Raw genomic sequence first — 23,726 nt, 5'->3', positions numbered from 1 at the left:
TAAAAAGACCTCTTATAATAATATAATATACTCGGACCATGCTCCATTTTTCACCAACATCATTCTAAGTAACACAAAAAATGCGCTTTTAATTGGAAACTTAATAATAATTTAATATACGATACTGAGTGTCAAGAATCCATAAGGAAGAATATTAAACAATTTTTTTCTGGAGAACCGTAGTAACGACATCTCTGACTGTAATGTTTGGGAGGCACACAAAGCGGTGCTCAGGGGTTATCTCTTAGAACTGGGCTCTAGGAAAAAAAAGAAAAGGAGAAACTCACAGCTTCACTACTATCCCAAATAAAGGTATTAGAGGAGAATCATAAAATCTCTCAAGAAGCCTCCTTAGAAAAAGATCTTGTTAGACTTAAGGTACTGTCACACTAAGCGATATCGCTAGCAATATCGCTATAACTGGTGATGTTATAGCGATATTGCTAGCGATATCGCTGTGTCTGATACTTACCTACGACCCGCTCCCCCGCTGGTTATCGCTGATCGCGCGAGAACGTTCAGGACCGTTTCTCGTCGTCAGCTTCCTGCGGCGCTTCCTGCTGTGATGACGAGCGACGCGTGGAGCCGGGCGGGAGGAGGCAGGATCGCCTGGTGTGACAGGTAAGTAGCGACCCCCATCCCCTGCGATGTTGCTGGTGAGATCTGCCTGTGTGGCAGCTCACTAGCGACCACTTAGCGATGTACCAGCGATCCTGACCGCGTCATCGCTGGTCGGGATCGCTGGTACATCGCTAAGTGTGACAGTACCTTTAGAGCAGAACTCAGAGAACTGTTGAGACAAGAATCTGAAAAATACTTGCAATACTCAAGATTTAAAATATACACCCAGGCGAATAAGTGCGGTAAAAATCTGTCAAACTTGGTTAAAAAGAAAATTAAATCAGCTTAAATACAAAAGATTAAAGATTCGCGAGATCAAATACATCACAAAACGGAGTAAATAGCAGATATTTTTACCTTATTTTATTCAAACCTTTACAATCTAAAACCAAAATATTCCACAGATCCGAAAAGGAAATCTGAACTCATAAATAAGTACCTACAAACAATAGACCTACCTAAACTAACACCCCAGCAAATGCAATCTCTAGATAACCCAATCACAATGGATGAACTTGAATCTGTCATCAAAACAAGCCCCAAAGGGAAAAGTCCAGGCCCAGATGGATACCGAGTATTATAAAATTTTCAGAGAAGAACTCTCCCCATATCTATTGAAATATTTTAATAATATAACTAGAACAAATACATTTAAAACGGAAGCACTCTCAGCCCATGTTGCTCTTATCCCGAAGGAGGGTAAGGACCCAACCCTTTGTGGCAGCTATCGGCCAATCTCGTTGATTAACAACGATATCAAGTAGTATGCAAGGATTTGGGCCAAAAGGGTACAGAACCTCTTGTCAGATTTGATCAAATTCGACCAGGTGGGCTTTGTAGGGGGTAGAGAGGCCAAAGATAATATTATTAAAACCCTGAATATAATTCACTTTACAAAACGTAAAAATATTCAAACCGCTCTTCTTTCAACTGATGCCGAAAAGGCTTTTGATTGAATTGATTGGGAGTATATGGAAAAAAACATTAATGAAGTTTGGTTTTCCTGATTCCTTCATAGGGAAAGTCCTTGCTCTATACTCCCATCCAACAGCTCGACTGAAAATCAATAATGATCTTTCTCCTAGCTTTGGGATAAGGAACGGGACAAGACAGGGGTGCCCTCTCTCCCCACTCCTATTTGTACTGGTTATGGAAACCTTTCTACAAAAATATTAGACAAAATCTCAAAATCCAAGGTGTAAGATGTGGTGACAAAGAGCATAAAATAGCCGCATTTGCGGACGATGTTCTTTTTTATTTAAAAGACCCCTGGCAATCTATCAAACCACTAACTGAAGAAATACGGGAATTTCGCCTAGTATCAAACTTCAAGCTAAATTTTTATAAGTCAGAAATATTAAACATTAATGTCAACCAGGAAGATTGGACTCTCTTGTCTAATAAATCTCCATTCAGAAATAATTGCTCTCATATCACATATTTAGGGACCAAGATAAACTCCATTTCCTCCTTATATAATCTTAATTTTATACCTCTAATTCGCAACCTGGAACGAGACGTTTCCACATGGAGGGAGTTCCCTATTTCCTGGTTTGGCAGAATTAATATCGTGAAAATGATTACTCTACCCAAAATACTTTATTTCCTTCAAGTGTTACCTATTGATATCCCACTATCCTTTTTTCAAAAAATTAAAACCCTAGTCTCCAAATTTATTTGGCAAAACAAAAGTAGTAGGATCAAACACTCAACGCTAATAAAAAGGAAATGCAAAGGAGGGCTGGGTTTACCTGACTTTGAGAAATATAGACACGCTTCACATATGGCCAGAATAAGGGAAGCAAGAATTTCTCCCCCTAGGAAATTATGGGTCGACATCGAACTTAATCTTTTAAATAAAAATATTAACCATTATCTTTGGTCAACACCATACAATAAATTTAAATATATTTAAATATCGTGAGATCGTGAAACCTTTAACTAAACTCTCTATCTATTTGGCACAGAACTAATAAAAAATATAATTTTGTTCCTAGTATTTGTACATGTACGCCATTATTACACTTGATCCCGAATAGATACAGAGCCATTAAAATAAAAAATCTAGGGATTCTCCCTTATATACATATTGGCCACTTTACAAGTGAGCTCAGGACTATATTTAGAGGTGTTCTAATGTCAGAGACAGAGTCTGAAATTATAAAAGAAACAATTAGAACTCAGATACCTAACATCTACAATAACTTCACCGATAAATATACTCAAGATATCTTTTTTGACTTTAAAACAAATAAAAAAATTATATCTAAAATTTACAAATTACTTTGTGATATGAGAGAACCTCCTGACTTCATTAGCAAATGGGAGAAAGAATTAAATTTATCATTATCACCAGAGGAAATTTCTCGACTTTGGAAAGAGATTCACTCCATTTCTCCTTCAACGAGATACAAAGAGTTAAATTATAAGATTATTTCTCGCTGGTATAAAACCCCAGATACTCTCTCTAGGATTGACAAGTCTTACTCTTCTTATTGTTGGAGATGCAATTTATTGCCAGGTACGCCTGCCCATATATGGTATGAATGCACTAAAATTATACCTTTCTGGAAAATTATATATAGTCACATAAAGAAGGTCTTTCGAACAATACCCCCTCTGACATCCAAACAGGTCCTCTTGAATGTCTGTCCTGGGCTCAAATGTGTAAGTGATTACCATATTTTTCGCTTTATAAGACGCTCCAGATTATAAGACGCACCACAAATTTTGAGGAGAAAAACAGGAAAAAACTTTTTTTAATAAAATGGTGGTGCCTCTTATAATCCAGGTGTCTTATTGCTTACCGGGGGTGGTGGCTGCGGGGAAGTGGGGTCCCAGGGTCGCTGCTGGAGGAGGCAGAAGTGGGGTGATACTGCAGGCCGCAGGAAGGGATGAGAGGGTGCTCTGATGTGCAGCGCGCTGCCAGGGGGAGGGGGGCTCGTGCTGCTACCAGGGGGGCTCGTGCTGCTACTAGGGGGGCTCGTGCTGCTCCGCCAGGGGGGGTCTGTGCTGCTGCCAGGGGGGCTCATGCTGCTGGCAGGGGGGCTATACTGCTGCCAGGGGGGCTCATGCTGCTATCAGGGGGGCTCATGCTGCTACCAGAGGGGGCTTGCGCTGCTGCCAGGGGGGCTGTAATGCTACCAGGGAGGCTCATGCTGCTACCAGGGGGGGCTTGCGCTGCTGCAAGGGGGGGTCTGTGCAGCAGCCCGGGGCTCTGCCCACATTTACCGGGTGTTCGTCGGCGCTGTGGGTGTCTCCGTGTCTCCGGGTGACCAGCGGTGTCTCCGGTTCCAATCCTGGGGCTCTGGCGACATTTTGCGACAGGCCAGAGCCCCGGGGCTCCCTCTCGGTCCCCTCTGTTTTGGGCTCCGGCAATATGGCGGCCGCTGCTGGGGGCGGCTCATGCGCTGATGGTGATCTCGGGACTGAGATCTCGAGAGATGAGATCTTAAAGATACTTACTTAAAGCAGCTAAAATCCTCATCGCTAGACATTGGAAGGATACTGATCCACCTTCCTTATCAGAATGGGTAAACAAAGCTAACAGTATATATTCTCTTGAAAAAATTCGACTGCCTCACCGCAAACAAGACAATTTAAATGGAAGCTGGCACCAATGGTTTATATATCAAAATAATATTAAGCTCTAACGGAAGGAATTTTAATGCAGTGTACTATTTATGCTTTATATGAATATATATACTTTGTTTTCTACAACTGTGATTTAAAAGATAGAGGCTTTCATCCAATGGGACTACCATCCGCACCCCTTCCTTTCCCAATTTTACCTGAATCCATGTTTCCCCTTCCCACCTCTTCTCCTATTCCTTCCCTGAATTCCTTCATTAAGAAAAATGTGAATGTTGATTACATTGACTTGTACACCGTTAATTTTTCGGTAACAGCATTCTTAGATAAAGAATTTATAAAAAAAAAAAAAGAGCTCTGCTTATTTCAATATCTTTAGTGGGAAACGGACTGTTTGATGTTAATCTTTTCTTAAAAAAAATAAATAAATGAAATCAGATTTAATCGGGTCATCCAATAAATGGGGATTAAAGAAATTGTTTTCTATATTCATTGATGAGACTTCTTTACTGAAAGAGTAATGTAAATCTAACATTGATAGTAAAAAATTGTTTGTTTGCTTCAGCATGTTGTAATTCATTAAGATTATTAAGGCAGTCTGAATGACGGCCCTAAAAGGAACCTGCTACTTGATTCATGCTGCCCAAATTACACGGTGAATCAGAGAATGGCTCTGATGCAGACTGACAGGTCTCTCCCTATCTGTGTATGTAAGGAAATCCCTGTCAGTCTTTGGAAGCGGTATATTTTCTCTGAAATGCTGCAGAGTTTTAGAGTGAAACATACAGTACATGTCTGCAATAATGGAGCTGCCTGTGCCACAAGCAGCAAGAATCCGCTGACAGGTTCCCTTTGGTAATTTCTTCAGAAAAATTGAGTTTAATACTTTGTAAAAATCCCCGTGCTCTCCACATTCTGCTCCTCTTTTCCATTTTGCACTGCATCGCTCCATTGCAGAGATATTCACTTGTTTCTTCAGGAGCGCAATATGTGAAATCTCTGAAGATATTCCCAGTTGGTCTGCAAGCAGAATCTTCTCTGATGGCATGCACTTTCACCCCTCCCTCCCAGACGCTGCCAAACACAGCTTAAAATTGCTAGACCGCTAGACCAGCTTCCGAGTTGTTATCGTCAGCGACTGGGAGGGAGGCGTGAAAGAGAAAACCACTAAAGAAGACTCTGATGAACTGCCCTGTTGGATTGCAAGTAGAGATTTCACATAGTGCACTCCAGAAGAAACAAAGTGAATATATCTTCAATGGAGTGATGCAGTGTAGAGTTAAGGGAGTGACAGAATCAGGGAACTTAGGAATATATAATAGGTTTTTAATTCAATTGTTTTGAGCAGGTGACTAGGTTTCTGGACATTTGAAGAAGATTGAGATTTAATCTGTCTGCCATAGTTGGGGGCAAGAATGTATATAGTCATTTGTTTGGAATTCCCCTGTTTTTTGCTACAGCAGAAAGCCTCTCTAAATTTCTGCAACATGATAGGTGCTGTTAGGAACGGCGAAACACACTAAATAAAAATAATAATAAAGTGCGTTCGCCGCTCGGGGTCCACCGTGCAGTAGGTGTTACAACCGCTGCTGAGTAATGGCAGACGAGCAATATGGAGATATAATGCGCACGGGTTCAACTTCACCCGAAGTGCGCAGAGCGGGCTCTGTTCACACACAGAGGCGCCGCAACAAAAACATGCAAAAAGGCTGAGCCTGTTAGAGTCACAGGCCTCAGGTAAATGCACACACGGTATAAGGTCACAGGAGCAGGAACTAAGACAGAGGGGCTGCGTCCGTCTAGACCTACCGTGTGTGCGGTGTCACTACTGTGAACGCCAAGAAGGGCTGCAACTGCAGCGCGGCGCAGGACACTGCCACTGGACGACACAGCTACAAATCAGACGCTATGTCGGACGCTAGTGCAGAGGTGTGGTGTGCACAGTGGCCTAAAGCTTGCCACAGACTGGCGCAGACTACTGAACTAATTCCCTAACCACATGCATAATATCAGAGGGAAGGGGTTTCATAATAAGTCAGTCACCAGAATCAAACATCCGTCACCATTCACGAATAGCAGTATAGTCTACTAGCGCATGGCGGAATGGCCATGCGTGCTTTTTATAGCCGTGCGGGACCTTCCAGATCTCCGAGATGGACCATTGAGATCTGGAACAGGACCTGGGCACATGACTCCCGATCTCCAATGGGAGATCGTCTCATGAGCATGCCCAGTAGGAGCACAGAGGGACTTAGTCTCTGGAGCGGTCTTCTGCAAAGTAATCTCCTCTGCAGTAGAAAGACAGCAGGAGACTGCAGAATGTGAGGCTCTGGATTCCTGCAGAGCAGATGCAGAAACCTGACCCCTAACATTACCCCCCCTCCTAGGGCCCCCTCCTCTCTGAGCCTTCCAATCCACCATCCTGTGCCCATCAGAGGCATAGGCCTCAGACTCGTCCGAAGGCAAGTCTGATGTCCCGGTAGGTGACACGGAAAACCGGGACACGTGGAAGGTATCAGCGGCGGCAAGATCGCCAGGTTTAAGAAGGGACACGTGGGAGACAACGGGAGCGGCAAAACTGCCCGCAGCATAAGTTGAACTGGGATGCCGCGGTGTGTCGGCGGACGTCTCCACTCTCTGTTTAAGGAAGCTTACCCGAGCACACGAGGTGCATGCCTGAATATATTTTTTAATGTCCCGAGCCCTGTGCAGCCACCAATACGACCCTGCCAGGAGTTTTGTGGTCTGCATGTAACCACAGTGACCACCCACCCTGGACGCGTGTGCCCACGCGAGAACCTTCGGCCGAAGGCGAGGGGGGACAAAGGTCTTGCCCGGCGGCACAGAGTTTGACCATTGCGGGGCCCCGATATCCTGGTGAACAGAGTGCTGACAGTGGCAGTCGCAAGTGGAGCTTAGTGCCGGACGTGCCTCGAGACTGGCGCGAGACACCTCCATGGGCTCTGGGAGTGAACACTCTGGCTCGGGTGATTCCAGAGGTTCAAAGAGGTTGGGAGCCGGAGTAACCCTCTATCTGGATTGAGCACGCTCCAGCCCGTGCTCCGAAAAACGGAGATCAATACGGGTGGCAATGGCAATCAGCTCCTCCAGACTTGCAGGAACCTCTCTGGTAGAAAGAGCATCCTTAACATGCTCAGCTAAACCTCTCCAAAACACAGGGATGAGGGCTTTGTCAGACCGCTCCAGCTCGGAAGCCAGTGTCCGAAAACGAACGGCATACTGACTAACCGAGAGGGATCCCTGAGTCAAAGCCAGTAGCTGTAGAGAGGTGTCGTGTGTGACCCGTGGTCCCAGGAAGACCTGCTTAATAGCTGTTAAAAACTAAGCAGCGGTCCGAACGTCTGGGTCACCACGCTCCTATAGTGGCGTAGCCCACTCCAACGCCTTGCCCGACAGAAGGGAAACAATAAACCCCACCTTGGCCCGCTCCGTAGGGAATCGCACAGCCAGTAACTCCAGCTGGATAGAGCACTGGCTGACGAAACCCCTACAGGAGGCACCATCGCCAGAAAATTTAACGGGCAACGGGAGGCGGGTAACTGTCGGCGCGTGGGAGGACGTGGACATACGAGAAACCGCCTCTGCAATCGCCTTTACAGCAGCCTCCGAAGACTTCGTCGCTGCGATAACACTCTCAAGAGTAGCCAACCGGCCCTCTAGCTAGCGAATGCACTGAAGGAGTTGCTGCTGATCTGCCATCACTAGCCAGACCCTGGTGCTAGTATAATGTTAGGAACGGCGGAAGAAACTAAATAAAAATAATAATAAAGTGCGTTCACCGCTCTGGGTCCACCATGCAGTAGGTGTTACAACCGCTGCTGAGTAATAGCAGACGAGCAATATGGCGATATAATGCACACGGGTTCAACTTCACCCGAAGTGCGCAGAGCGGGCTCTGTTCACACACAGAGGCGCCGCCGCAACAAAAACATACAAAAAGGCTGAGCCTGTTAGAGTCACAGGCCTCAGGTAAATGCGCACACGGTATAAGGTCACAGGAGCAGGAACTAAGACAGAGGGGCTGCGTCCGTCTAGACCTACTGTGTGTGCGGCGTCGCTACTGCGAACGCCAAGAAGGGCTGCAACTGCAGCGCGGCGCAGGACACTGCCGCTGGTCGACACAGCTACAAAGCAGGTGCTATGTCGGACGCTAGCGCAGAGGTGTGGTGTGCACAGTGGCCTAAGGCTTGCCACAGACTAGTGCAGGCTACTGAACTAATTCCCTAACCACATGCGTAATATCAGAGGGAAGGGGTTTCATAATAAGTCAATCACCAGAAACATACATCCGTCACCATTCACACATAGCAGTATAGTCTATACTAGCGCATGGCGGAAAGGCCATGCGCGCTTTTTATAGCCGTGCGGGACCTTCCAGATCTCCGAGATGGACCAATGAGATCTGGAACAGGACCTGGGCACATGACTCCAGATCTCCAATGGGAGATCGTCTTATGAGCATGCCCAGTAGGAGCACAGAGGGACTTAGTCTCTGGAGCAGTCTGCTGCAAAGTAATCTCCTTTGCAGTAGAAAGACAGCAGGAGACCGCAGAATGTGAGGCTCTGGATTCCTGCAGAGCAGACGCAGAAACCTGACGCCTAACAGGTGCCTGTAATGGCTTCCTCCGATCCTAACAGCTGCTGTGTCAAAGTCAATGGCAAAGTACTGGAGGGGAGCTGCATCTCATTGAGGCTATTAGCTTCAATGTTTTAAAACCCAGAAGTTTGCTACAGTAGACTATGTGTTGAGCGATGTTAATCGGCCATTTTAAGGGATGGGTTTTTGTGGGCAACCATAGAGCGGGTGGTAGGTTGTCCACCTTCTCTCCACCCCAGGGTGTGGTCTGGGGGTTTAAATAGTCAGCCTCCTAAGGCGTTCAGTGTGTCTGGAGTTTGTGTTTTTGCTAACCCTGAGCGGGCGGATCTTTGCAGACATATGGGCTGTGTTACACCATTTTGTTTTGTTTTCCTGTTTTGCTCACAGGGCCGTGTTTATTTTTACTTCACCATGGTTTATACTGCATGTACATAATAAACCAATGAAGGAGTTAGAGACTATGTTTCCGTGTCTACTCCGTGTACAGCTGAGTAAGCTGATCTACCACACTGCCTAACTACTTAAAAAAAATGGTTGTTTGAGGTACTATAATGGAGTACAAGCAGACACAAGAATAAAGTGAGTACTACTTTAGTATCACTAATATGCGCTTATTAAGGGTTGTCCTTTCTTTACATGGGGCTATTTGCTCAAATATTGCGTCACTGCCCTCATTGACGGACAAATCAAACATCAAGAGGAAGCCGGACAGCAGCCACAGTCCTGACTACTTGTTGATGTTCAATACCTCTGAAGATCGGAGTAGTGATGTCAGCATTGATTGGGAGCGGGGCTCACGTGTTCTCATAACAGCATGAAAGCTACAGGAACGCGAGTGCCGACACCAGTGGAAGAGCGCCAGCACAGGAATTGAGTATAGGTGTTTTTATTTTATCGGCTCCAAATATTCAGATCAAGAAGGGGGTTGTCCTAATAGTGGACAACTCCTTTAAGTTATTATAAAATGCAGCAATTTCTATTTACATCTATAACGGGTCCATGTTGTGATAGCATACATGGTACACGCCTATATTTTTGGATGTTTCTGGCTTTTTATTTATATTATGGCTGCAATCAGGGAGAATCATAGCTTAAAATACATATCTAATAAGAACAAATATAAACTGAATACACAAATTAAATAGCCAGTTGTCAGTGACTTGAAGTTCTAGATGTGGATAATAACCTAATGCTGGTTCTTTATAGAGATATTTCTATATTATGTGTGTAATACTCTCTAGACCAGAGATCATCAACCTGGAGCTCAGAAGCTACAGTACATGTGGTTCGTGGGCCATGAAGTGTGGATGCTAGCTTGGTGCATTAACACCAGGTCTACAAAACATCTAGGAAGGGCAGTCTAGGTGGGCCATTTATATGGATACACCTAAATAAAATGGGAATGGTTGATGATATCAACGTCCTGTTTGTGACACATTAGTATATGGGAGGAGGAAAACTTTTCAAGATGGGTGGTGACCATGACGGCCGGTTTGAAGTCGGTCATTTTGGATCCAACTTTATTTTTTTCAATGGGAAGAGGGTCATGTGACACTTATTAAGAATTTCACAAGAAAAACAATGGTGTGCTTGGTTTTAACGTAACTTTATTCTTGCATGAGTTATTTACAAGTTTATGACCACTTATAAAGTGTGTTCTAAGTGATGCCCATTGTGTTGGATTGCCAATGCAACCCTCTTCTCCCACTCTTGACACACTGATAGCAACGCCGCAGAAGAAATGCTAGCACAGGCTTCCAGTTTCAGATGCTGCACATCTCGTATTTTCATAGTGTAGACAATTGCCTTCAGATGACCCCAAAGATAAAAGTCTAAGGGGGTCAGATCGGGAAACCTTGGTGGCCATTCAACTGGCCCACGGCGACCAATCCACTTTCCTGGAAACTTCATGTAGGAATGCTCGGACCTGACACCCATAATTGATGGTATGGTGTGGAATATGGGGTACAAAGATAGTGGGGCCATTCTTCATCAATGGAAACCTCAATGCCATTGGATATCTGAAATTGCTACATGATGATGTGTTGCCCTCTTTATGCACTGAAGATGGAACGTTCCTTGAGTCTTTCCAGCAAGATGGTGCACTACCACATTATGGATGTCAGGTCCGAGCATTCCTACAAGAATCTGACCCCCTTAGACTAGCATTTCTTCTGCTGTGTTGCTATCAGTGTGTCAAGAGTGGGAGAAGAGAGTTGCATTGACAATTCAACACAATGGGCAGCACTTTGAACACATTTTATAAGTGGTCATAAACTTGTAAATAACTCATGAAAGAATAAAGTTACGTTAAAACCAAGCACATCATTGTTTTTCTTGTGAAATTCTCAATAAGTTTGATGTGTCATATGACCCTCTTCCCATTGGAAAAAATAAAGTTGGATCCAAAATGGCCGCCATGGTCACCATCCATCTTGATAAGTTTCCCCCCTCCCATATACTAATGTGCCACAAACAAGTAGTTGATATCATCAACCATTCCCCTTTTATTTAGGTGTATCCATATACATGGCCCACCCTGTATTATATGCATTAATTGCACTGCTGGTCATGTACTGAATATTTTTCTTTTTACAGGTCCATTGAAAAAAACAGTACTACAGCCAGACAATTCTGCGTTTCTCGTTGTTCCAAGCTTACGGTATGTATATTTAAAGTGATTTTCCACTACTCAGATAACTCTATCTCAATCCGCATGTTTGCTCCAGAAAAATAACACTTCTATTCACCGTTCCAGAGGTGTCAGCACTGGTTCTCCCAGGGCTCGCTTGAGATTGTCACGTGAGCGCTGGGCCTAATCAGCGCTGGTGTCGCTCTCCCCACCTTCAGACATCAATAGTAAGTGAGCGGCCAGTTGAAGCTCTCACTTCATCTTGATTACTGATTGGTGCGAAGGTGGGAAAAGTGACACCAGCGCTGATTAGGCTCAGGGCTCACATGACATAATCTTATGGGAGCCCTGGGAGAGCGAGTAGCGGCACCAGAGGTGAGTATAAGCCTTGTTATTTTACTCATGCAAAGCTGCTGATTAAGATAGGGTTGTCCACTACTTGGACAACTCTTAATGATCATGGCCAGATTCTGTATCTTTTGCTGAGGCCATCTGAACACTTTTTTGTTTTGTAGGGGTCGACCTGACAGCCACGACCATGATGGGAATGAACTACAGACTACCCCTGAATTCCGTTCACATGTCGCCAAGAAGCTTTCAGCCATGCTGGACAGGTAATCAGAGGATCTTTGTACATGAGCACGGTGTAATTCCTACTTTATTACTGTTATAGATAACTTACTTGTGTTATTCAGCTGCATCAAAGAAATTCCTGGAAATAACAGCTTCAGTCAGGAGTTTACAGCCACATCAGACTCTGAAGATGAAGGTAAATAACCAAATGACACGTTCGTGATTTTTACATCTTGATAAAGGTTACACATTCTTAAAGGGAGTCTTTCACTTTATTCATCCAGCCCAAACCAGAGATATTCCAGTTAGAATGTCGCTCTCTGGGAGAGCCTTTTCACCCCCTAAGCTGGGGTTGATTTTATGGTTGTTGTCTATTTTCTTTCATGCCAAATTAAGTTGCTTTCAGGGAATAAGCTTAGGTCCCCCTTTTTTTGAACGTATAAATCCCCATCTGCAGGTAGGAGCTATGGATATTAGATGTGCCAACTCCAGTCCAATGCACTATTAATAGATGTGGGCATAATCTCACATCATAAAAACTGGAAGCTGCCCGCAGATGGGTCTGAGCCAGTATCAAAATACACTGTACCACTAAGACGACGCATGAGACACAGCAGTGACCCAAGACATTATTACTAGTTACTTGGACCTGTCAGTTCAGATGATATTGCAGTTAAAAAGTTAAATGTTTTCTCCTACGCCTCATTGGGGGACACAGAGACAGTGGGTGTTATGCTTTCCTGCCACTAGGAGGACACTAAGTAAACTAGAAAAAAGTTAGCTCCTCCCCTGCAGTATACACCCTCTCGCTGGCTGAGATTTCTCCAGTTCTTTGTTTAGTGTCTGTAGTAGGCACTTGGGTCTGTTTCAGACCCCACCGTTATTTTCATTTTTGATTTTCTGTAAATTTTTATTTTTTAATTAACGGAGTGAAGGGGGCGATGGTTCCTTTCTAGGGCCCGCTCTCCCCCGAACCAACAACAGGCAAGCACGCGGAGTATACCTCCCCGTACACTTACCTGCGACGAATGGGGCTGATTCCTCTGATGATGGTTCCCTTACGGTCGGTACTCCACGGATACGAGGGCAAGCGCAACAGGATGAAGCACAGGAGTGCATGGAGAGGACTTGAGCAGCGCTTTTCGGATGTCCTGAATCAGCCCCAGAGCTCTCCATCCCCCTGCCACAGGGTGGATCGATTGAGCAATACCCCTTTAAGACCTCCTCCAGCTCTGCTACATCGCCCGGAGGATGAGACTCCTGCACCTGGAAGACCCTGGACAGCGCAACCTGCCTGAGCACAGGAGTGGAGGTATGGGGTCGGGTCCTTGTCCCTGGGAGAAGCGCTGACTTGCGTCAGCGGCGGTACACTGGTGCCCGGTCGCGGCCCCCCCTCCCGACGCTTACCGCGGGGAGGCCAGAAATTTAGTCCCCAGCTTTTCCGTCCTACTAGGCCGCAAGTTGAATAGCACCGCCCGCGCTAACGTCGCCGCCCCCTCCTCTTGGCGCCTCTCATTCCTTACGAGACGCGCAATTCTAAACACGGGGGCCATGTCTTTTACCTCAGCCTGCTCTGGACAGCCGGATACCGGGTGACACCACAGGGCCATCGCTTTCCTCCCGGGGGACACAGCACAGGACCGTAGGTAAGCTGCATCTGCCCTCAGATTAAAGCTTAACCCCTTCCCGGCACATTCCCTGCAGCTGCAGACAGACTCTGCCGTCAACCCTTTCAGGAGCGCTATGTCTCAATCTAAGGATGCTAAATGGGCTGCTAAGAAGCACACTGCTTTTTTTACCGTGTGTACCACTTGCAAGTCTGCCTTACCCAGTGCACAGACTAATCCGTTATGCAGGGACTGCGCCCGGCCTGCACTCCAACGCCCCTCGCAGCCGCTGCTGACGGGCCTCCTGCGTTTAGTACCCTTGAGTGGGCTGGGTCCCTGTCACGGTCGGTGGAGTCTCTGACCCAGGCTATATTCTCCCTCTGGGAGGACTCTTTAAGTCAGAAAGCGTCCTTACCTCCAGAGGAGGGCTCTGGCGTCGGCCGGGAACCGTCCACCAGCAGGGGCCATACTCGTTTAAGGGATGGTCAGGTCTCTAGAAAGCAGACCCATGACACGTCCCCTAGTCACGTTTGCGCCTCAGCATCGGCGACTCCTGTCTCTCGCTCTCCCTCTCCTGAGGTTCACAGCGAGCACGACTCTGAATTCGAATCTGACACGTCAGCCCCTCAGAATCCCCCAACTGATCAAGAGTCGCTTGATTCTCTTATAGAATCAGTCAACAGGATTCTGAAGTTGGATGAGGAAAATATTCCCGCTCCAGCACACCCTATCTCATTTAAGAAAACCAAGCGTGTGCGCAGGTTATTTACCAGCCATCCGGTGTTTTAAGGAAATTGTCCGGAAACATAGGGATCGGTGTTGTGAGTTCATTTTTCCCTTCACTATTGAGGTCTGATGAACTCCCTCCTCTGGTGAAGGAAGGTAGTGAGGCTGATTATCAGACACCTGGGCAGCTAGATGATGACTGGGTGGCTGGAATTGAGGACTGGATATAAGGCTGCCGACGCCCTTCTTCCTGGCTGGTGATTTTCCTGCTGGATTCTTGGAGACCAGTCTGATTCCTGCATCTCAAAGCTAAGTTTTTCTGCTCTGCTTTGTACTCTTCAGTTTGTTTTTGTTTTGCCTTGTTTTTTGGGAGTTCTGCCATCCCCGGCCGGGGGTGAGCTGAATTCCATTTTTGTCTCTGATCTGTTGATCTTTTGCTCTGTCTTCAGAATATACCTGAGTGCTGATATAGTCTTTTGAAGCCTAGCGACTTCAGGGCCTGTTTTTCCTATCAGTCGGTTGGCTCATTTTGATAGGGTTTTTGCGGATGGCAGACAGCAGCTTTCCTATCCTGTCCTATGTAGTTAGCTTGGGCCCCATCATTTGCTCAACCTATCTTTCTATCTGTGTTAGTGTTTTCATCTTGCTTCACCATCATTATATGTTGGGGGCTGCCTATTGCTTTGGGGTCTGCTCTGGGGCAGTTTAGTTTTTCCCCTTTCTGTCTTTAGGCTATATAGTTCTCCGGCTGTGATCGAGGGGTCTAGGGCACCGTAGGAACCCCCACGGCTACTGCTAGTTGTTGTGGATAGGTTCAGGGGTCTGCAATCCGATAGCTGCCAACCTCTCTGGTTTTTCTGGACTTAGCTGGTATGTTGTTTTTTCCTCCTTCGGTGACTCATCATAACAGATCGGCCACATAAGCGGTTCACAGGGCAAAAGGCTACTGAGGCTAAATACCCTTTTGATCCAGACCTAATCAAGGATTGGTTACAGTTCCCTCCAGTGGACTCTCTTGTATCGCGTTTTGCTTCTAAAACGTTCCTATCTGTTTCTGAGGGTTCCTTAGTCAGAAACCCCTTCGATCGTCAAATTGACTACCTTGCCCGTTCACTTTTTGAAGCTTCAGGAGCAGCGCTTTTTCCATCTTTCGCGGCAATTTGGGTCACTAAGGCAATGGCCGCTTGGGCAGAAGTCTTGATTACTTCCTTCCAGGGTACCAATCTTCCTCCGGAGGCAACCACTGTCGTCAGGCAGCGGACTTTGGAGTAGACGCTTCTTTTGATGCCGCCAATTAGCGGCTCAAACTGCCGCTAATGTGATCTCCATTAGAAGAGCCCTATGGCTCCGTGGCTGGCGGGCGGATGCCACATCTAAAAAATCGTTGACTTCTCTCCCCTTTCAAACGGGTCGTATTTTTGGAGAGAAACTGGACCAGCTCATTTCTGATACTACCGGGGGAAAAAGTAAATTCCTTCCTCAACAAAAGGGCTGTTTGGCCGTGTCCAACCAACAGCCGACGCGTTTTTCAATCTTTTCGCAAGAATTCTGGTTGGTCCTCCTCTACCTTCTCTTCCGGATCAGGTCGGTCCCCGCGAGAAGACAGATTCTCCCAGGTCTCATACAGACCTAACTGCTCTTGGAAACCCAGGCCTAGGGCTTCTGGATCTAGGGGAGCCAGGTCTCATAGATCTACCCAATGACTTGTTGCGGTATCCGGCGGACACCGACAAAGTTGGCGGTCGCCTACTTTCCTTCAGCCACACCTGGCTCGCGGTCGTCCACGACAAGTGGGTCAGGGAGCTGGTGACCTCCGGATACAAGATAGAATTTTCTTCTCCCCCTCCAACTCGGTTTTTCCTTTCCTCTCCCCCAAGAAAAAGACAAGAGCCTTCCTTCGGGCTGTTCAGGCTCTGCTAAGGGACCGAGTCATCATTCCGGTCCCTCATCACGAAAGGTTCAGGGGATTTTATTCAAACCTTTTTGTGGTTCCAAAAAAGGACGGAACAATGCGACCCATTCTGGATCTCAAACTGTTAAATCAGTTTGTCAAGGTACAGCGATTCTGAATGGAATCTCTCCGATCAGTTGTCGCTTCCATGGACAAAGGAGATTTCCTAGCATCCATCGACATCAAGGACGCTTACCTTCACATTCCGATCTGCCCGTCCCACCAGCAGTTCCTGCGTTTTGCAATTCACGAGGAACACTTCCAGTTCGTTGCCTTGCCCTTTGGACTCGCCAACGCCCCCAGGGTCTTTGCCAGGGTCATGACGGCTGTCATGGCCATTCTCCACTCTCAGGGAGTGATGGTGTTACCGTATGTGGACGACCTGCTCATCAAGGGTCCGTCCTTTCCTGCCTGCGAGGAATCCGTGGATATAACAGTAAATACACTTTCTCGCCTGGGGTGGAAGATAAACTTCGAAAAGTCTTTCCCAAAACCTGCTCAGCAGATTTCCTTTTTAGGAATGATCTTGGACACTTCCCGCGGGTTGGTCATTCTCCCTCCAGAAAAGACCCAAGCTTTACAACAGGCAGCGTGGACTCTTTCCCGACCGGTTTCTCACTCCATTCGTTTCAGCATGAGAGTTCTCGGAAAGATGGTGGCAGCGATGGAAGCAGTTTCATTTGCACAGTTCCACCCCCGTCCCTTACAACATGCGTTGCTGTTAGCTTGGGACAAGAACCCGTTCTCCCTGGACCCTCGGATCCTTCTGTCCCTGCGGGTCAGGCAAGCCCTCAGGTGGTGGACACTGAGGTCCTCCCTGAATCAAGGGAGGTCTTTTCTCCCAGTAAGATGGTTGGTAGTAACCACCAACGCAAGTCTTCTCGGCTGGGGTGCGGACTTTCGTCACCACATGGCACAGGGTCGTTGGTCAACCCGAGAGTCACGTCTCCCCATCAACATTTTGGAGATAAGAACGATCAGATTAGCTCTATGGAGTTTCCACCATCTCCTCGCAGATCAACCCATCAGGATCCAATCCGACAATGCCACGGTTGTAGCGTATATCAACCGCCAGGGAGGTACCCGATGCAGGATGGCCATGCACGAAGTGAGTCACATCCTCCATTGGGCCGAGAACAACCATTCGCCCATCTCAGCAATCCACATCCCGGGCGTAAAAAATTGGGCGGCGGATTTTCTCAGTCGCCAAGGCATTGCCTCGGGAGAGTGGTCTCTTCATCCGGAGGTCTTTCAGCAGATTTGTCATCGTTGAGGGACTCCGGATGTGGATCTCATGGCCTGAAGACTAAACAACAAGGTTCCTCGGTTCATTGCCCGATCCATGCGCCATCAGAGCGGACGCCCTAGTTCTGCCATGGCACCGGTTCCAGCTCTTGTAGATCTCCCCCCCCCTCTTCGCTTGCTTCCGAGGGTCATCAAGAAGATCAGAGCGGAGGGAGTACCAGTGATCCTAGTCGCGCCAGATTGGCCGCACCGAGTATGGTATGCAGAACTAATATAACTAGTCGCCGACGTCCCCTGGCGACTTACAGATCACATGGATCTACTCTCGCAGGGCCCGATTTACCACCAGAACTCCTGGGCCCTGTCTTTGACGGCGTGGCCGTTGAATCCTGGATTTTAGCACAGGCTGGGTTTTCTCACGACGTGATTTCCACCATGATTAGTGCTAGGAAGCTTGTGTCCATGCGCATCTATCACCGCACCAGGAAAACCTTCTTTCTTTATCGCCTTATTGGGGGGCACAGATTACCATGGGTGTATGCTGCTGCTGCTAGGAGGCTGACACTATGCAAAACAAGAAAATTAGCTCCTCCCCGGCAGTATACACCCACCGACAGGCACCGAGCACCTCAGTTTGTGCTTAGTGTCTGTAGGAGGCGGACCGGGATCTCCCCAGATCCGCTCTTATTAATATCCCCTTTTTTTTTTCTTTTAGGTTTCCAGTCGAACCTTTTAATCTTTTTGCTTTATTTTTCAGGTTCTCCGTCAGGAAACAGGGTGTAGCTTCACCCTGATTTCCCATATCAGGCGGCTGAGCGAGCAGTGTGGTGTCATCCACATTGCACCTCTCAGTTCCGCAGGCAGGACCTTGGCCCTATCACCTTCCGGTGCTAGGGGCTGTGGACCGGTGGCTAGTCCTTGCCAATTACTCTCCTCACCTCTCTCTCTGGACAGGGCTGAGAGGAAGACGGCGGTCGCAGGAGGTCTACGCCGTCTTCTGCAAGATGTGGGCATAGAGGATCTTCTCCAGTGGCTTTCACCGTGGGCCCCTGTGACAGCCTCTTCAGGGACATCAGGTAAGTGCCTGTACGATCCCTCCAGGCCCCACATCATACTCAGCTGCCTGCCAGCCAGCGTACCTCTGCATAACTAGATTCCCAGATTTGAATCTCCCGCCCCTTCTCCTCTGCATGTCGCGCGCCGACCTATCAGCCGCGCGTCTCCCTTCCGGTGAGAGGGGACAGGTCAGTGAGCATAGGGGGAGTCGTCGCCCTCAGCGCAGTATCATACCGGCGCTTATATCGCCCCCCCCCCTGGAGTGGCTTCATCGGTTCGGGCAGTGCGGGGCTCCGGAGTCCGGGTCAGTTTCACTTTCACTTTCGTTCGGGCGCCTCAGCGCGCCCTTCCTCTGTTCTGAGCGCGCTTTCCTGCGCGCCCTTTTCTACCCCATCACAGGGCTCCTTTTGCTTTGTTACTCCAGCCTCCTCCGCCTTTCTCCAATCGCGGCACGGCTACAAAGCTCCGCCCCTCCTTCCTTATCGGGTGTTTCCTGGTTCCTCATCTCTCTTCCTGCGCTGTTTGGGGGACACTTCAGCATTCGGCTGCTCATCTGAATCTGGGTAGGCTCTACACTGTGGCGCTAATTAGCTCCCCTCTGCAGTTTTCTCACGACCTATTGCGGTCTCTTAACGCATTTTTACTTATGCCCAATCCTTCAAGGGATCTCTGCTTCAGGCCCACCGCTACTCATTACGCCTGTGCGCGCTGTAAAAAGAAGTGGGCTTCGGGTCGCCCGTCCCCCTTTTGCCCGTCCTGCAGTCCTTCCGCTATGTCTGCATCCCAGGAGCATGCAGAGTCCCGGGCCGATGACGCTCAACCTCCCCCGGAGTGGGCCATTGTAATGTCTCAGTCGGTCTCTGACTTGACTAAGGTTTCCCAGTCGCTGGTCCAGGTCTTGGAACGACTTCCACAGCTGTCTACTGCCACCTGCGCGCCGACCGCCTCTCAGGGTGAGTCGTCGGGCTCCTGACCGCGACCTTCCGAGAGACAGACAAAGCAGGAGCTCTAGGAAGCGGGCTCTGTCTACCTCGTCCTCTAGCTCGCAGGGTCCCTCTGAGCCTGTCAGATTGCATTCTCCTTCCTCCGATGGCGACTCCAGGTCTGGCGATGACTCTCAATCGGAATCGAGTTCAGAGGCAGACAATGTTTCTAAAACGCGGGACATGGTCGATAGTCTCATTTCGGCTATTTTTCAAACCCTTAAAATTAAGCAGGACAAGGCTCCCCCTCAGGAATGCTCTGTACTCCTTAAACGAGCAAGACCTTCGTCTCGGACCTTTCCCAATCACAAAGATTTCGATACTACCTTGGCCAAACACTGGGAGCGCCCTGAGCAACGTTTCTCAGGCCGCAAGTACTTAGACATGCTGTACCCTTTTGAGGCAGACCTGCTCACAAAATGGGCCAAGGCTCCTGAGGTGGATCCCCCGGTTTCCCGGATAGCCTCCAAAACGGTGCTATCCCTACCAGATGGGGCATCGCTTAAAGATCCTACGGACAGGCAGATCGAATCTCTGGCTAAGTCAATTTTTGAGGCATCCGGCGCCTCTCTCTGTCCTATTTTCGCATCAGCCTGGGTAGCGAAAGTCATATCCGCTTGGGCAAAAATCCTTCGCAGGGGCATATTGGCAACAGCTCCTCAGGACGAGTTGGCAGATCTTGCAGATCAGATTAACCATGCGGGTAAATACCTTTTGGCCGCCTCCTTGGATGCAGCTGGGTGCGTGGCCAGGGCAAATAGCAACATAGTAGCTATACGCCGAGTTCTTTGGCTAAAGTCATGGAATGCGGATACCACTTCAAAAAAGTCCCTTACTAATCTGCCATTCCACGGTTCTAGACTCTTTGGAGCCAAGCTGGACCAGCTAATCTCCGATGCCACTGGTGGTAAAAGCATCTCTCTTCCCCAGTCTCGCCCACGACGTTTCCTTAATAGAAGGGGTTTTCGCCCGTTTAGGCCCTTTCGTCCCTTCTCATCCACGGACAGGTCTGGCCAGCAGGATCGCTCATCGGCCACTTGAGAGCGAGATCAGAAAAAGCCATCCTACAAACCAGCTCCCCGCTGGAGATCTAGAGGACAATATTCCAGGGCTTCAGGCACCAGTTCCGGCAGGTTTTCTTCCAAGTGACGGGTCACCCCACCTGGAAGTTCTTCCAGGGTGGGAGGCAGACTTTTCTTTTTCGTGGATGCTTGGCTGTCTGTTGTCGACGACGCTTGGGTCAGAGAAATCGTCGCATCCGGCTACAAGATCGAATTTGCTTCTCCCCTGAACAGACGTTTTTTCCGGTCTCGGCCTCCGCGACAGCGGTCCCAGACTCCGGGGTTTCTCCAGGCCATTGCCTCCCTTCTTTCCGCCGGAGTGATTGTTCCCTCAAACGAACGGTTTTCCGGGTTTTACTCGAATCTCTTTGTAGTCCCGAAGAAAGACGGCTCCCTTCGTCCAATTCTGGACCTCAAGTTTCTCAATCGCCACGTGAAGATTCTTCATTTCAAAATGGAGTCTCTTCGGTCGGTGATTGCCTCCATGGAGCCCGGGGAATTCCTCTGCTCTGTGGACATTCGGGACGCCTATCTGCACATTCCGGTTTGTGTGCAACATCAGAAGTATCTTCGTTTTGCGGTTCAGGGAGACCACTATCAGTTCACGGCTCTTCCTTTCGGCCTAGCTTCAGCGCCCCGTGTTTTCACGAAGGTGATGGCGACCGTCATGGCCATCCTGCGCTCCAGAGGGATTCTCATCATTCCTTATCTGGACGATCTTTTGATCAAGGGCTCGTCTCGTCAGGACTGCCTCCAGAGTCTTCAGATCACTCTGGACACTCTCGGCCGCCTCGGTTGGCTAGTCAACAGGGAGAAGTCCATTCTGATCCCCACTCAGCGCCTGACCTTTCTGGGCATGGAATTCGACACGGAGCTAGCCCGAGTGTTTCTTCCGAGGGAAAAGATTGCGGCTCTTTCCAAGGGCATCAGAATTCTCAAGAGGCCAACTCCCATTCCCATTCGGTCCTGCATGAAGGTTCTGGGCAAAATGGTGGCTTCCATGGAAGCAGTGCCCTTTGCGCAGTTTCATCTTCGCCCCCTCCAGCTGTCTCTGCTTTCAGCCTGGGACAAGACCACCATGTCCTTGGACCGTCCTATTCGGCTCCCTCTCAGAGTGAGGCAATCTCTCACTTGGTGGTTACTGCCGGCGTCCGTTCTCCAAGGGAGGTCCTTCCTTCCGCCTCGGTGGCAAGTCATCACCACCGATGCCAGTCTTCTGGGATGGGGAGCAGTGTTCCATCAGAAAGCGGCCCAAGGACGCTGGAACCCACAGGAGACTCTCCTCTCAATCAATCTTCTGGAGATCAGGGCAATCTTCCTGGCCCTTCTTCACTGGCAGCCTCTCCTCTCCGGCAAGCCGGTCCGTATTCAGTCGGACAACGCCACGGCCGTGGCGTACATAAACCATCAGGGGGGCACGCGCAGCAAGCAAGTAATGTCGGAAGTGGCCAAGATATTCCGCTGGGCAGAACGTTACGTTCCGGCAATCTCCGCCGTTCATATTCCAGGGGTGGAAAATTGGGCAGCCGACTTTGAGTCGTCAGGGCCTAGCGTCCGGCGAATGGTCCCTGCACCCCACAGTCTTCGATCAGATATGCCACCGTTGGGGCACCCCGGATGTCGATCTCATGGCATCTCGGATGAACCACAAAGTGCCGCAGTTCGTAGCCAGGTCCAGGGACCCTCTAGCCATCGCGTGCGACGCTCTGGTGATTCCGTGGTCCCAGTTTCAACTTCCTTATCTGTTCCTGCCTCTGGCCTTGATCCCACGAGTGGTCAAAAAGATAAAATCGGAAGGCGTACCAGTGATTCTTGTCGCTCCAGATTGGCCAAGACGACCTTGGTACGCGGAACTGGTCAACATGCTCGCGGACGTCCCCTGGAGGCTTCCAGACCGTCCAGACCTTCTCTCGCAAGGCCCCCTTTACCACGAGAATTCTCAGTCTCTGAGTTTGACGGCATGGCCGTTGAGACCGCAATCCTGGTTATTCAAACTATGATCAGAGCCAGGAAACCAGCCTCTTCCCGCATTTACCATAGGTACTGGAAGGCTTTTTTACGTTGGTGCGATGATAAAAAAGTCTTCCCAATGTCCTTTTCTATCCCATCTATCCTTGGGTTTCTTCAGTCTGGTTTAGAAGCGGGTCTGTCCCTCAGTACGCTCAAGGGCCAGGTTTCCACTCTCTCTATCCTCTTCCAAAGAGAGATAGGTCTTGACCTGTGGTAGAGAAGCTTTCTCCAAGGGGTCTCCCATGTGGCTCCTCCTCATCATTCGCCGATAGACCCGTGGGATCTCAATCTCGTTCTTAGCGCTCTCTAGAAGGCGCCGTTCGAGCCTATCCAGGACATTCCTTTGTCCCTTCTCTCGTGGAAGGTCTCCTTTTTGATTGCCATTACATCCATCAGAACAGTTTCTGAATTGGCGGCCTTGTCATGTCGTTCCCCTTACCTGATTCTCCATCAGGATAAGGTCGTCCTCAGGCCCGTTCCTTCTTTTCTTCCAAAGGAGGTTTCCTCCTTCCATATCAATGAGGATATCATTCTCCCATCTTTTTGTCCGGCTCCCTCTCATCCGCTTGAGAAGTCTCTCCACAAACTGCACGTAGTTAGAGCCCTGCGTGTCTATCTCGCCAGGACCTCTTCCTTTCATCAGTCTGATTCCTTGCTGGTCATCTTTGAAGGTCGCCAGAAAGGACTTCCGGCATCCAAATCCACGATCGCTCGTTGGATTCGTTCTACCATTCTGGAAGCGTATCGACTTCAGGAAAAATGGCCCCCTCCGGGGGTAAGAGCTCACTCCACCCCGGCTGTGGCGGCTTCGTGGGCTGTTCGTCACCAGGCTTCGGCCATGCAAATTTGCAGGGCCACAACCTGGTCGTCCTTGCACACCTTTGCGAGGTTCTACAGGGTTCATACCCAGGCCTCGTCTGATGCAGTTGTTGGTAGGAAGGTTCTGCAGGCGGCGGTGGCTCACCGGCCGACCTAAGCCTTTTTCCGATTCTTTCGTTCCTTTTTTGCTGTTCCCACCTTTGGGACTGCTTTGGAACGTCCCATGGTAATCT

General features: G+C 48.6%; 1 protein-coding gene across 1 annotated transcript in view; it reads left to right on the top strand.

Annotated features, from left to right (window-relative positions):
* The window catches only part of LOC141096301 (uncharacterized), a 40,527-nt gene that overhangs the window by 2,567 nt on the left and 14,234 nt on the right, over nt 1-23,726 (top strand). The window contains exons 3-5 of the mRNA XM_073582842.1: nt 11,429-11,492; nt 11,978-12,076; nt 12,158-12,231. Of these exons, the coding sequence (XP_073438943.1) occupies nt 11,429-11,492; nt 11,978-12,076; nt 12,158-12,231 (237 nt within the window). The remainder of the gene's footprint in view (nt 1-11,428; nt 11,493-11,977; nt 12,077-12,157; nt 12,232-23,726) is intronic.

This window comes from Dendrobates tinctorius, unplaced genomic scaffold (assembly GCF_039654945.1).
Source record: "Dendrobates tinctorius isolate UK_male_01 unplaced genomic scaffold, ASM3965494v1 ptg000073l, whole genome shotgun sequence".
Taxonomy (NCBI): domain Eukaryota; kingdom Metazoa; phylum Chordata; class Amphibia; order Anura; family Dendrobatidae; genus Dendrobates; species Dendrobates tinctorius.
The sequence above is the reverse complement of the archived record's forward strand: the minus strand, read 5'-3'. Positions and strand labels throughout refer to the sequence as shown.